The sequence below is a fragment of the Orcinus orca genome, chromosome 15 (genome assembly GCF_937001465.1).
Source record: "Orcinus orca chromosome 15, mOrcOrc1.1, whole genome shotgun sequence".
Taxonomy (NCBI): Eukaryota; Metazoa; Chordata; class Mammalia; order Artiodactyla; family Delphinidae; genus Orcinus; species Orcinus orca.
In genome coordinates, this window is record NC_064573.1 from 67,561,575 (window position 1) to 67,575,005 (window position 13,431).

At 46.6% G+C, this 13,431-nt stretch overlaps 1 protein-coding gene across 2 annotated transcripts in view; it reads right to left on the reverse strand.

Moving 5' to 3' along the window:
• Positions 1-11,068, reverse strand: part of KREMEN1 (kringle containing transmembrane protein 1) — a 64,303-nt gene extending 53,235 nt beyond the window's left edge. Inside the window, exon 1 of one of the 2 annotated variants that reach the window (XM_033412730.2) lies at positions 10,835-11,068. In XM_033412730.2, the coding sequence (XP_033268621.1) occupies positions 10,835-10,931 (97 nt within the window). In that variant the 5' untranslated portion in view covers positions 10,932-11,068. The remainder of the gene's footprint in view (positions 1-10,834) is intronic. The other variant, XM_004283765.3, reaches the window with a different exon arrangement.
• Positions 11,069-13,431: the final 2,363 nt, after the last annotated feature.

Sequence of the window (13,431 nt, forward strand, 5' to 3'; positions counted from 1 at the left end):
GAAGTGAGAATTCTATGGAAAAAAATAACTCACCTTTATGTGGGCCCTCCTTCTGAAGAGGCATTTAAGCACTCTTTTTGTTTAGAAGAAACTACATCTTCAACAAATAAATTTCAAGAAAAAAAAAAGAAAAAGAGGAGAAACCTCTAGGTTAATAGAGACTCAAAAGTCACATCACCTAACTGTACCTGGCTTCGGTCCTGGTTTGAACGGTAAAAACACCGATGAGACAACCAGGGATATCTGAAAACTGATTACTGACTGGATATTTGATGATATTAAGAAATTATTGCTAAAATTTTAGTTGTGATAATGGTAGTGGTACTGCTACTATGTTTGTTTTTTTTAAATATTTATTCATTTATTTAAGTTGCGCCAGATCTTAGTTGTGGCACGTGGGATCTTCGTTGCAGCACGTGGGATCTTTTTTTTTTTTAGCTGCGGTGTGTGGACTTCATAGTTGTGGCACACGGACTCTTACTTGCAGCATGCATGCTGGATCTAGTTCTCCGAGCAGGGATCAAACCCAGCGCCCCACCCCCCGAACCCCACCCCCCCGCCGCCCCGCATTGGGAGCACGGAGTCTTACCCAGTGGACCACCAGGGAAGTCTCTGTTGCTATGTTTTTGAAAAGAGTTCTTATCCTTTAGGGATACATACTGAAATATTTACAGATAAGATGATATGATATCTGAGATTTGTTAAGAAATAATCTAGTTGGGGGGATGAAAGAGGTAGAGATGAAATACTTTGGCCTTGGTTTATGATTGTGGAAGCTGGGAGATGGATACACATGACTTCCTTACACTTTTATTTTTGAATATGTTCTAAATCTCCCAAAGCAAAATTTTTTGAAAGGACATCTTGAAAATACTTACTAACATGTTGTTTTACAATTAATCTACCTTAGTTTCTTTTCAAGAACGATAAACAAACTCAATCAGCCATAAATTCAGTCATCTAAAATCAAGACAGACATTCACCTACCATGTTCTTAGACTACGTATTCACAGTTCAAATGACCAGAGGACAAAGTACTTTTGTACTTTTGCCCAAAGTAGAATTACCACAAAAATAATCACTGCAATTATTTATCAGTAGCTTTTCCATTAAAATATCTTTTAGATCTTCCTTTTCATTCATGGGAACAATGTCAGAAGAAAAGGCCATACCTCTCAAAGTTATTTTAACTAAAGAATTCATACTTTTGGAAGGAGACCTGAGGTCTTCTATTTGAATCTCCAGTTTATTCATCTCTATTAACAGATAAATACTGAATTAAAAGACTATTTGAAGAAAAACTGAACATATCGTAAGCAACAGACAACAGGTTTAAATCCAGAAGACCCACGAAAACACTTCAGAGAGGGGTCCTTATTATTTGCTATATAAAAATTGGAAAAACAGATAATTCTTGAGGCAGAGCAGGCCCAGAATGCAGTGCTGCTTGGGTACCACTCCTCCCATCTGGCTCTCATCTTGAATATGCTCCACTCCTACCCAGGCAGGACCCACTGGAAAGCATGCTGTGGCTGTCACTGTGAAGGACATGTGTTTTTGCTAGGAAGAGTCACCATGAACATGCAGTAGTGCTTGAGGAACTTACATTCATCATTTAGGATATTATATACAAGTACACTCATCAAACTGAAGACCAGGAGACAGTTCTTAAGAAAGAATGACCATTAACCTATCAACATCTAGCTCTGTAACATATACAGAGAGATTAGGCCAAGCCTCAGTGAAAGCTTGGACTCACTAAGTTAGAAGTTACTAGCTCAGCAGAACTCTACGAAAAACATTTCATTAATTAACCATGGGCTTTACTGCCAATACCAACAGAACATATTCTATCATGGTGTGGTGATGGCACCTCTCTCGGTGTAATGTTTGAGTATAAATGGATCTACTTTAGATGTTTATTTATAAATATCCTCTTCAATCTTGAAATAAAATTTCACAGTAGAGTTTTCACATAAGGAAACGGGAAGCACAATAAGATGTTTTAAAGCTCAAAGTCCAGTTCTCTGATGGACAATAACTTAGTACATTATAAATCAACTCTAAAGGAAACAAAAAGGACAAAAGATGGAGAACTATTTGAAAGCTCAGGGTCTAGAGGAGAGAGCACTATACTCCTATGGAAACCAGAGGCTCTAAAACAAGTCCCACAGCACCTGCTGCCCCAGCTCTTCTAAGATTTGATCAGCTTGATCTATAATTGCTCAAGAAGCACCTGGCCCTGCTTCCACTAGCCCGTAAGTTTCTTCACTCATCTTTGTATTCTCAGCAACTACAGAACAAACAGAACGTGCCTGGCAAACTTTTGTTGAATGAGGGAATCAGGTGTATGGAGGGCTAAGGGGAAAAACCCATGACAGACATGTTCAGAGTGCCCTGGTTTCCTCACCAATTTGTGCCTCCAGGCTAGCTATCACGCCCTACCTAGCAATGACCTGGGAGAAGTTCCAGAAAAGCTCATATAAATCAAGTATTTGAAAATCAAATGCTTGCTATTTAAACCAGGGGAGTCTGCTATTTAAATGGAATCCACGGTAGAGCTACTTGTAATAGGGAATAAGCAACCCCCTTTGTAATGAATACTCATGTTGATATTGAGTTTGCTTTCAATGGGAGACACCTGGCTCAAATCTGCACCTTGCCTCACCATCACTTGAGCAACACTATTTCACGCTGTCTGAAGCTCTCAGTCAGACTAAAAAGGAGATAAAATAAACTGTTATAATCCAGCTTTTGCACAACTTTCATCAGTATTGCCTGTACCCTATTTTTAATTTCAGAGGGCAAGAAAGTTCCCCAATAATGGAGCCCTGGAGGGCAGCCAATGCTCCATGGAAGCCAGGCTCTGGGCTATTCAGCTTCCCTTGGTTGACGTGGGATGGGCAAGTAATACAACAGTCCTTGAATGGGGAGCTAGCTGACTGCCAGGTAGACAGCGTATCTCTAGAGAACATCTTTAAAGTAAAACCCGAAGCAACAAAATTGTCATCTTCTAAGAACCGGTACAGGGATGAGTCCTAGTCAGAGATGCTGGGCATACAGTAGGCATTTGATAAGCGTTTGTTAGTTGATCCCAAGATAAAAATATGACTCAAGTGACAAGTTTCAGAAGTTCTGGCCATGGAGACAGCTTGAGGCAGAAGGAAAGTGTCAGTGTAGCACTGACTTACAAACAAGAACAGGCGTTGCTGTCACCTCTAGTCACCCAGAACAATAATGGCAGATGGTGGCCAACAGACTGATTTGCTAGTCAAAGGTTTAAAGTTTCATGTAATGTTTCATGGATCTAGAGTAGGGTTGTCAGATTTAGCAAATGAAAGTACAGAATGCCCAGTTACATTTGAATTTCATATAAACAACGAATGATTTTTAAAGTATTCCCAAATATTGCATGAGACAAACACAAAAAATTACTGTTTATCTGAAATTCAAATTTAATTGAGTGTCCTGTATTTAATCTGGCACTCTTACTCTAGAGAAAGTGGAAACATACGGTGACCCACAGACCTTACTCCATTAAGATTTCTGAAACACTGTTCACGGAAATGCTTAAGGAGTTTAGATATGGACAATGAAGAATCTATTTTCTTAAGAGTGAAAAAAGATGTTGATCAGAGTTGCCTACTCCGAGGCCACAGTGAAGGGAAGGATAAGAGAATAATATAATTAGGACACGGTTTCTCGACCTCAGCGCTACTGACGTTTCAGGTTGGATAATTCTGGGGGGGAAGGGGGCCGCTGTCCTGTGCATTCCAGGATCGTAAGCAGCATCCCTGCCCTCTCTACCTGCTAGATGACAGTAGCACACCCCTCCCCACCACACAGTGAGTTGTGACAAGCAAAAATGTCTCCAGATATTGCCAAGTGTCCCTTGGGGGCAAAAAATCTCCTCTAGTTGAAACCACTGACTTAGAAGAAATGGTCAAATAAACAGAAAGTGTCATATCCATTAACCAACCGGTGGTCATACAACAAAAGATTCTTCTCAAGGGAGAAATTTTCAGCTCACCCCGGGGCTGCCTCGGGATGAGAGGGCTGGTCATTTCAGCTAAGACAATCAGAAACCCTTCATCTGCCAGAAGCACTACAGAAGAATCTTTGGTAAGCCAAGCTGATGAAGCTCTGCATGGCAGTACACACATCACAGCAAGCAGGGCATCGAACCCAGCCTTTGAAGATGTTCCTTTTAAGTTAACCTCCCTTCCAACTAAACTTTTTCCAAATCTCTTCCTGCCATTTGGAAGTTGAGTGATTCTCAGCTGAAAAGGACTGTATATACGAGGTGCAGATGGCAGCAGTTACGGCCCTCACCAGATGCTGCAGTCTCTAATTTGATTGAAAGGATATAATTAGACAACAGAAACACTTTAATGAAAGAGCAAAACATGGAGGGAGGGAAGGATTGAAGGCCCTTAACTGATGCCAAAACACCCACCAGTAATAGAGGCTTTGAGTCTGGGGAAAAGGAAGGGGAAAGCCCCTTAAAAGGACAGTCCCCATCCTGTTTATTTCCCCATAGACATAGGAATAGGGATTTTATTATTGTAGATTTCCACTGTATTTTATGTGGGAACAATCTGATTAAAACCAGAAGAAGTCTTTGGAAGAACATCAAAGAAAAACAAATATGGCTTCTGTGGTCATTATTAAAAATATTTTTACCAGCCCAATAATTTTCTTTGAAGATGAATTTTTATAGATTGAACAGCAGCAAGTAATTTACATACTGTGATGACACTGGTTAACAATCCCTACTGTTCTAGAACTACTTGGTCGCCATGTTTTCATCCAACTTTAGGACACCAAGGAACATGGACAGCCATTTAACATTTCTGTTTAAAAGATATAAACTCTAACTTTGTTTAGAGTTAGTCCTATAAGTCAATGCCACAACTGTTTTGTATCATCTTTAAAAGTTGCCTATGCTGTTTTTATTATTTCCGAGCTTTCAAACTTTGAGTGTGAATATACTGCTCTGGTTCTAACCAAGAATCTAACCAAACTGAAAGAAATCCAGCCCTCAAAGTCTGAAGTTGCTAATGTGGTATGACACTGGGGTTTGGAAGCCTCCTCAGCCCACTAGAAGCAGGGCCCCGCCCTCGTGGTAAATTGAACAATAAAAGTTTAATGCTTTGGCTACTTGCCAGGGATTAAATCAGTGGCAAGAAAACTAGAAGCTGGGCCCAGCAGAGGGGCAGCCCCGAGAGGGTACTGTTATTAAGTACCCTCTCATAACTGCAGGAGGGAGAGGCAGCCTTGCGTGAGGTGGCCTCAAATCTTTTGTCTGTAAAGTACTTCCTAGCCCCCAACCTCATTCCTCTTCAAACCATTGCAAGTCCAGAAGAGGGAGGTGTTTACCTAGAAAGAGGATTAAAAGGGGGATGGAAGGAATTTCCTTAGAGGATGAGAAGGCAGGTTTCTGTGGAGTGGCTATTTTTGAGGAGTGTGGACACCCTTCTAATGTTTCTACAACGGCCTCTATCCTTTCCCTGTTTAATCCGAATCCAGGATAATGTCCCAGAGGTGACGTCTGGGGAAGAAGCACTGCCATCTTGAGAGAATGACACTGAAGACAACAGAGGGGGAAAAAACAGAGTGACCTCAGGCTCCTCTCCTAGACTAATGCTTCCGGGTTCCACCTGGATACTCAAGGTCAAAATGAATGTGGAAGAATGTCAGTCACCGTCTTCACCCATTCACTGTGAGCCAGACAGAAACTAACCTGCCAGGTGACAAAAGGGGGCTTGAGGAGACCTCACCTCAAAACCTGCACAGGTAGTTTGCTAAGGAACACATTCACTTCCTCCTCTGTTATCCTTATTCAGGAGGCAAAAACTAAGAAAAAACTACAGATCCAAACTTTCGGCCTCTCCCAAGTGTTTTGCATTAACTGTTCCACAGTACAAACACAATCAATTTGGTATGTTTGAGTGTTTCATTTTGTTTTTTCGAAAATGTTTTAATTAAAACAAAATAATCATCCATGCTAAGCACACTGTTGTTTTTTAAAGGCCACTTTAAAAATGACAATAGAACCATTCAACTGTTTAGGAAAGTGACAGAAGTTTTCTTTTTTTTTTTCCTTTTTTTTTTTTTTTTTTAAATGTCTCAGGGCTGGTGCCACCTGCTGCCTGGGCTTTCCTCTGAGAAACAAATCTCTCAACAGTTTGATCCAAGCAACATCTGCATAGCTGAACAAACAATGCGCTGGTTCCGAGAAAGGCTCTATTTTCTTTAGGTAGTGCACACTGAACCATACTGAACTACTTTTTTTTTTTTTTTTTTTTGCGGTACTTGGGCCTCTCACTGTTGTGGCCTCTCCCGTTGCAGAGCACAGGCTCCGGACGCGCAGGCTCAGCGGCCATGGCTCACGGGCCCAGCCGCTCCGCGGCACGTGGGATCTTCTTGGACCGGGGCACGAACCCGTGTCCCCTGCATCGGCAGGCGGACTCAACCACCACGCCACCAGGGAAGCCCCTGAATTTCTTTTTAAAGTATTTTTTAAAGTCTTATTAAAGATCTAAATGTATGTGTATGAAATTTCCCTCCCTCGATATGTTTTTTTTTAATTGTGGTAAAATATACCTAACACAAAATTTACCTTTTTAACCATTTCTCCCATGCCTCTTAAAGTTAGTTTATAGTAAAAGGTAAAAGGTTCATTTAGCAAGCCTCCTTGTCACTTTTCCAGACCAGTGAACACTGCAAAAAATCAACACATATGGACCTAGAGCAGGACTTGGTCAAGTCCAGCCTGCAGGCCAACTCTGGCCCACTGCCTGTTTTTGTATGGCCCATGAGCTAAAAATGCTTTTTAAACTTTTAAACGGTTGAAAACAACCAAAAGAACAGTATTTTGTGACATATAAAAATCACATTAGACTTCCCTGGTGGTTAAGAATCCACCTGCCAATGGAGGGGACATGGGTTCGAGCCCTGGTCCGGGAAGATCCCACATGCCGCGGAGCAACTAAGCCCGTGTGCCACAACTACTCAGTCTGCACTCTAGAGCCTGCAAGCCACAACTACTGAGCCCACGTGCCACAACTACTGAAGCCTGCACGCCTACAGCCCGTGCTCCGCAATTAGAGAAGCCACCGCAATGAGAAGCCCGGACACCACAACAAAGAGTTGCCCCCACTCGCTGCAACTAGAGAACGCCCGCATGTACAACAATGAAGACCCAACACAGCCAAAAATAAATAAAATTTTTAAAAAACTGTTAAAAAAAATCACATGAAATTCAAATATTGGTGTCCATGTAAGTTTTCTTGGAAGACAGCCACACCTATCCATTCACAGTCTGTCTATGGCTGCTTTGCTCTATAAACATGACCTCCCTTCTCTTCATTCTTTGAGATTCTGCAGCTGTTGTACTGCAACAGACAGTACATGGCCCACAAAGCCCAAATTATTTACTGTCTAGCCCTTTACAAAAAATGTTTGCTGACACCTACCTGACTCAGAGCCTAAGATGGCATTATAGGCTCAAAAATTCTAAACTAAAGATGGTATATTGCCCATCACCCAAAATTTCTAATCTGTATATTGTAAAGCAATTTAAAGCAATATATTTTACCTTCATCATTTATTGCTTTTGATCCACATATGCTAAATCATAAGTGTATCAATAATATCTATATTAAGTGTACCAACTTGCTGTTTATTAGCAGTGAGCCTAAATTGAACTTCATTTTGCTCTAAGATTTATAAAAGGTCTCACTGCATATCTCAAACAGTTAAACAGCTTTGTCGAGGAGCCAAAAATTTTCACAAAAAGATCAGAGTTCTTTGATGCCAGGTCAGTTTTGATAGTTTCCTGTTTCTTAAAATACATAAAAGTAACTGGTACTGCACGTTAGTCCCCTTCACTCCTCTCAGCCCCTGGGTTGTATACAGGTAATTCTATACAACATAAATGGAGTCCCCAAGAGGGATAAGGCCCTGTACAGTATGAAGCTCTCACTGTTAACTGAACTCATAGGTTTTATGGCAAGACACACTGCTGTCTAATGGGACAAATTCTACATGAGGAGCTGGAGGAGGATGAGCATAAAAGGCTGTTCACAGCAAACATAACCAGAGTTGATACACTCTGTTGACGCACACCTGAAAGCCCCTAAATGTGGTGAAACACCCAAGCAGGTATATGCCTTAGGCGGAAAACTCAGAGCTGAAGTCCACTCAGCCTTCTCTGCTCTTCCTACCTCTCGGCTGTCCCCTGCAGGTCAGTAAATTCCAGATGGGAGTTCACTTCAGAGAGCCCATCAGCCCACGGCCCTGGCTGCCTTCCTCCTTGAAAAGGGAGTCTAGATTCCACCACTAACCTCTACCTTCCTCCTTATCAGTTGTGAAGGAAAGGAAAGAATCTCAAAGAATGAAGAGAAGGGAGGTCATCTGGGGTTGGCTACACACTGTAATTAGAAGTAGCACTGATAGGGAATGAGCTAACTTTTTATAAAGTCAGCATTCAAAAATGCAAACCACCAGTAATCTAAATATTACAAAATTATGCAGAATATAAGTATTGAAATAATTTTTTCCATCCACAAAATTTTAGAGAAAATTACAGTATCAAAAATATGAAATGTCAAGTTTGGCATATCCTCAGAGTAAAACGTGTTTTTCATTGGAAAGGATTTTTAAAAACTAGTGGGTAGGCTCTAGACAGGATGTGATGCTGAAGACCATGTGGTATCTCCCTAAAACTGCCTCTGGAACTAAAGAGGAGAAGTCACAAAGGCACTGATGTACTAGGATGGGAGGGAAAAAAGCTGGTAAGGCTCACTGAATTGGGAACATGGGCCACTTATCATAAATCATTTCACAATGGTTATTTATTAACCAGACTCCAATAAAAGCACACACCAAGGTTTGAGGTTCAAACTACATAAGAGCTGCTGCATTTGACCCTTCCAAGCAAAGCAAAGGTGCCTGAGGAGAGGGTGCCACCTTCCAACAAGCATAAGCACACAGCTGGCTCACTGAACACTTTTCAGAGCTATTACTCTGCCCTTTCCAGGAGAGGAAACAGTTTATTTCCACCCATACCTCTCTCTCCATAGAGGTCATTAAATCCTGACCACACATATGGCAAAGTGGAGCTAAGGGGTTACTAGGTTACAGTTATGTTGACATATCCTGGCTCTCAGAAAGTCCCTCCTTCATTCCCCACATACAGCAAACAGTAGAAGTGATCAAACTTCTGCACAAGTTTTTGTAGTTGTCCCCTGGAAGGCCACTGATCACTCAGAAACCACTTCCTGAGCCTAAGGTTTATAGCACTTGGAGAGCCCCCTTCTACCACTCTAAAGCCAAGCTTTGCCTTTAAAAGGGATTAATCAGACTCGAAGCTCATAGCATTCCCAGGGCAAAGGAGGTGTCCAGCACTTGGTGAACTGTAAAGCACTATAAAAAGAAGTATTAAATATGTTTAGTGACTGCCTGCTACATGTGGGTGTGTTACCTGCAGTACATCATTTAATCTTCACAACACCCTGCAAGGGAGTTATCATCATCCCTCCTTTACAGATGAGGAAACTGAGGCTCAGAGAGCTGAAGGCACAACCCAAAGTCACATAGTAAGTGACAACACTAAATCCTTATCTTTATCACAAATCCAAGCTGGTAAGTAAACAAAGCAACTTGGAGTTTTCTTTCATCAGCAAAATCCTGTCTCTCCAACATCACAGTCTGCGACTTTGGGTGGAGAACCCAGAGGCCGGTTTTCTTACTTCAGCAAACCTGTAATGCACTTCTCCTGTCCCTTCCATTAATGCCGAATTCTCAACACCTGAACAACTTGCGGACCAATGTACCTGGGCCAGACAACGCCCCCTTGCCTGCTCTTCAACTTGGAGAGTTCTGTTGCAAGGAAGGGTGTGCGGGCAAGCTAAGCAAAGTCACAGCTTCCATCCTGGTCTAGGGCCCCACTTGGGGAAGACCTGGCCTTGACCTTGGCCTGGGGAGCGGGTTACCCTGTTTAAAGTGTGGGCCTACTGGGGAAACGAGTGCTCTGCACTGCACTCTCAGGATAAGCACCCTAAGCTCTGTAGGGGAGAAGATTCCCATCACCCCTTACTTTCTTCCCCTCTCCACGCTGGACCTGCACCGAGTCACGGGGAAGTTCAAAGCGGCCCCGGTGGGGTGGGGGATGGCTAGGGAGGGAACGTTCTGGCTGGGTAGAGCCGGTCGTCTCCGGACTCAGGTCTACCTCTAGCAGGGCGGGCAGGTCAACTTTACTCTCCTCAACTTGTACTCAGAAATTAGTGTTGGGCAAGCGGGTGCAGCCGGGACCGGGCAGAGGGGCCGGGTACCCGCTCCCGTCGCCTCCGCACCCGCTCGTGAGCGGGTAGACTCAGGGTTCGCGGGCGTGGGTGGGAGGGGGGACTGGGGGCGTCGTTGTGGGGCTTGCGGAGGGGATCCTGGCCCCGGGTGTCGCTGAGGGGCTTGGCGGGGGGGGCAGCGTCTTGAGGCGGGGTGGGGGAGCGTCCCGGCCCGGCGGGAGTCGCTGAGGGACTTGAGCTGGGGGTGCCGGGTCCTGAGACAGAGGAGACATCCCGGCCGGGGGAACGTCGCTGAGGAGCCTGACCAAAGGGTCTGGGAGGTACTGAGGCAGACAGGGCGCCGGCCGAGGGCGGCTGAAGGGGTCTGGGGGAGTCCCAGGTCCTGAGGAGAGGGGCCGCCCCGTCTGAGGGGCGTCGCTGAGGGACTGGAGAAGGAGTCCCAGAAGGCAGGGGCGAGGGAGTTGGGCCCCCCGGGCGGGCTCCGCGCAGGACGGGCGGAGCGGGGGGTGGGGGGGCAGCTCACTCACCGGGTCCGGGACCGAGGCCGGGGCTGGGCGCGGGCCGGGCGGCCAGCGTGAGCGCGGCGGCGGAGAGCAGGGCGAGGCGGGCGGCGGGCGGCGCCATGGGCCGTCAGTGCGGGGCCCCGGGGCGCGGCCCGGGGGAGAAGGGGCAACGCAGGGAGCCGGGGGCGGCCATGGGAGCGGGACGCTAGGCTCGAGCGTGGCCCCGCCCCGGCCGCCCGGCCGCCCCGCCCCGGCCCGCCCTCCCCAGCGCCGCCACCACCCCTGCCGCCAGCGGCCCGCCAGGCTCCGCCGCGAGGCCCGAGGGGCGGAGCCGACTGCGCACGCCCGCCTCGCCCCGCCCGCGCCTGTCACTCACGCCCCAGGCCCCACCCACATCCCCCCTGCACCTGGGCCCGCCCACCCGCGGACCACTTTCTTGGTTGGTTTGAGGGGCGGGGCCAGCAGGTGAGGGGCGGAGCCTGGGGCACAGCCTCCGAGTCCACAAGCGGAGGTTTGACCCGGCTGGACCGGGCCGGGCGCCCAGTGACCCTTGCTCCAACCTCACTCGGGTCGTGACCCACACACGGGCTCAGGCGCAGCCGTTATAGTCACAACAGCAGTCTGCAAACCGCTTTTCCCTGCTTGGCTCATCACAGCGGTTTAAAAAAGGGTGCTCTGGAGTCAGCCTGTCCGGGTTCATATCCCACTTGATCACCTGTAAAATCTTGGGCGGATTTAAAAGAAAAATAGCTCTCTTACTTCAATTTCCTTATCTGTTAAATGGGGACGTTGATAGCAATTACTCCCAAAGAGGTTGTACTAAATGAGACAATGCGTGGAAACTTTGACACACACACAGTAGGAGCTTAGAAAATGTTGAGCTCCTTTTACCAACCCAATTTTTGCAGCCACAAAAGAGGCAGCATACTGAGTCCCGGTTCCGAATCCTATCGCACATTTTTTGTCAGCTGGGGCATGTTTCCTGCTCTTTGTCATCTGCAAAATAGGAATATTAAAAGGTCTTCACAAGATTAGATTAGCTAGATGCAAGTAAAGCGCCCGATACCAAGAAAATCCAGAAGTGGGTGGGGCAATGGTGCTTTCTTAGACACTGCCATCCCGGGACGCAGAGAGCGCGTGGCTCGCTTAAACTCTCGGCCCCGCGTGGCCTCACTCCCCCACAAGGTCTTCCCCGCCCGCCCCCGGGGTCTGTGGTGGGCCTCTCTCCTCCCCCACACTACCCCAGGCAGAGATTCTCCTTCGGCTCCAGCCTAAACCGCCGCGGTGACGCCCCGCGGGGCAGGTCCGGGCGGTGCGCCGGGCGCTTTTAAGTCCCTGGTCCCAGACTTGCAAGTGCGGGCCTGTGCCCCACGCGGCGGCGGGAACCTCAGCCCTCCTGTGCTGACTCGCCGCGCCCTGAGCGGGGCTGGGCTGTCCCCGGCCCGCCTTAGGTGCACCGGCCCCTTCGCCCCCTAGCCATCCCCCTCGCCCGGTCCAAAGACCCGCCACCTCGCCCCCAACCATCCCCCCATCCCAGCTGCTCCCAGAGCTGGGCCCCAAAGGCACAACTACACCCACGAGGCTTCTTGGCTCCGTCACACTACCCACACGACCCAGTGCCACGGCAAGAGTATGCTTGTTCAATCACTGTTTTCCCTGGGTCATTACCAAGGTCGAGAATCCTCTGGCTCCTTATTGGAGCAGGGGGATGCCCTCCACATCCCACCTGGTGTCTCCCACTCTTGCTTACCTTCTCCTTCACCATTTTGGGCCCTTCCCCACCTCCAAAATCACCTCCTCCAACATAACCTGGCACTCCTTCAACTCTTAACTTGCACTCTCCCAGGCAGGAGGCCCTAGAAGGAGAATAAAATGGGAAGATGCAGGTAAAACCATCAGCACAAAGCAAGTACTCAGTAAGCGTGATCCCTCCTCCATTCAACAAATATTCAGTGTGGAGCCTGTCAAGAGCACCAGCAAGACAAGAACTTACACTCCTAGAACTGACACTCAAAAGGAGGGGAGAGGCCAGTCAACCAACAGGAAAATAATGTGAATTTCAGAGAGCAAAATGTACTACAAAAACAAGAAAATGATGATATTGACAGAGGGTGCTCTGTGGACTGTTTTAAACAGAGTGCAGGGGAAAGGTTTTAGCAAAGCAGGACACAGCTGTCTACAGTTTACAAGGTCCTTTCATATCTCATCCTAGTTTCAGAGGAGGAAATAAGAAGAGGCAGATGGGGGGGCGGGGATTCAAAATCAGGTTTATTTGGCCAAGTCTGGGGATTTATGCCTCATGGTAGCAGCTCCCATCTGTCTTACTGCCCTGCAGAAAGGCACCCCTGTTGACTGGGTACCAGCCCCCTTCCTTTATTCTGCTCTCTTGGCCTTGTGTAACCAGAATGGGCTACAGTGAAAAATGAAAATGAAAATGTGGGGCCCCTTGTTCAAAATTTTTAAGAATTTCAAGATGGTGACAACAGAGCATTAAACCAAGCCTGAGGTCCTTCTAAGCTCGGGGTGGGGGGGTGGGCCTGTGTCATTAACTACACACACCCCTGAAATGTTGCAAGCCCATGAAAGCTGACTTGTGCAACAGAGCTCAGAAATAGTGTGCA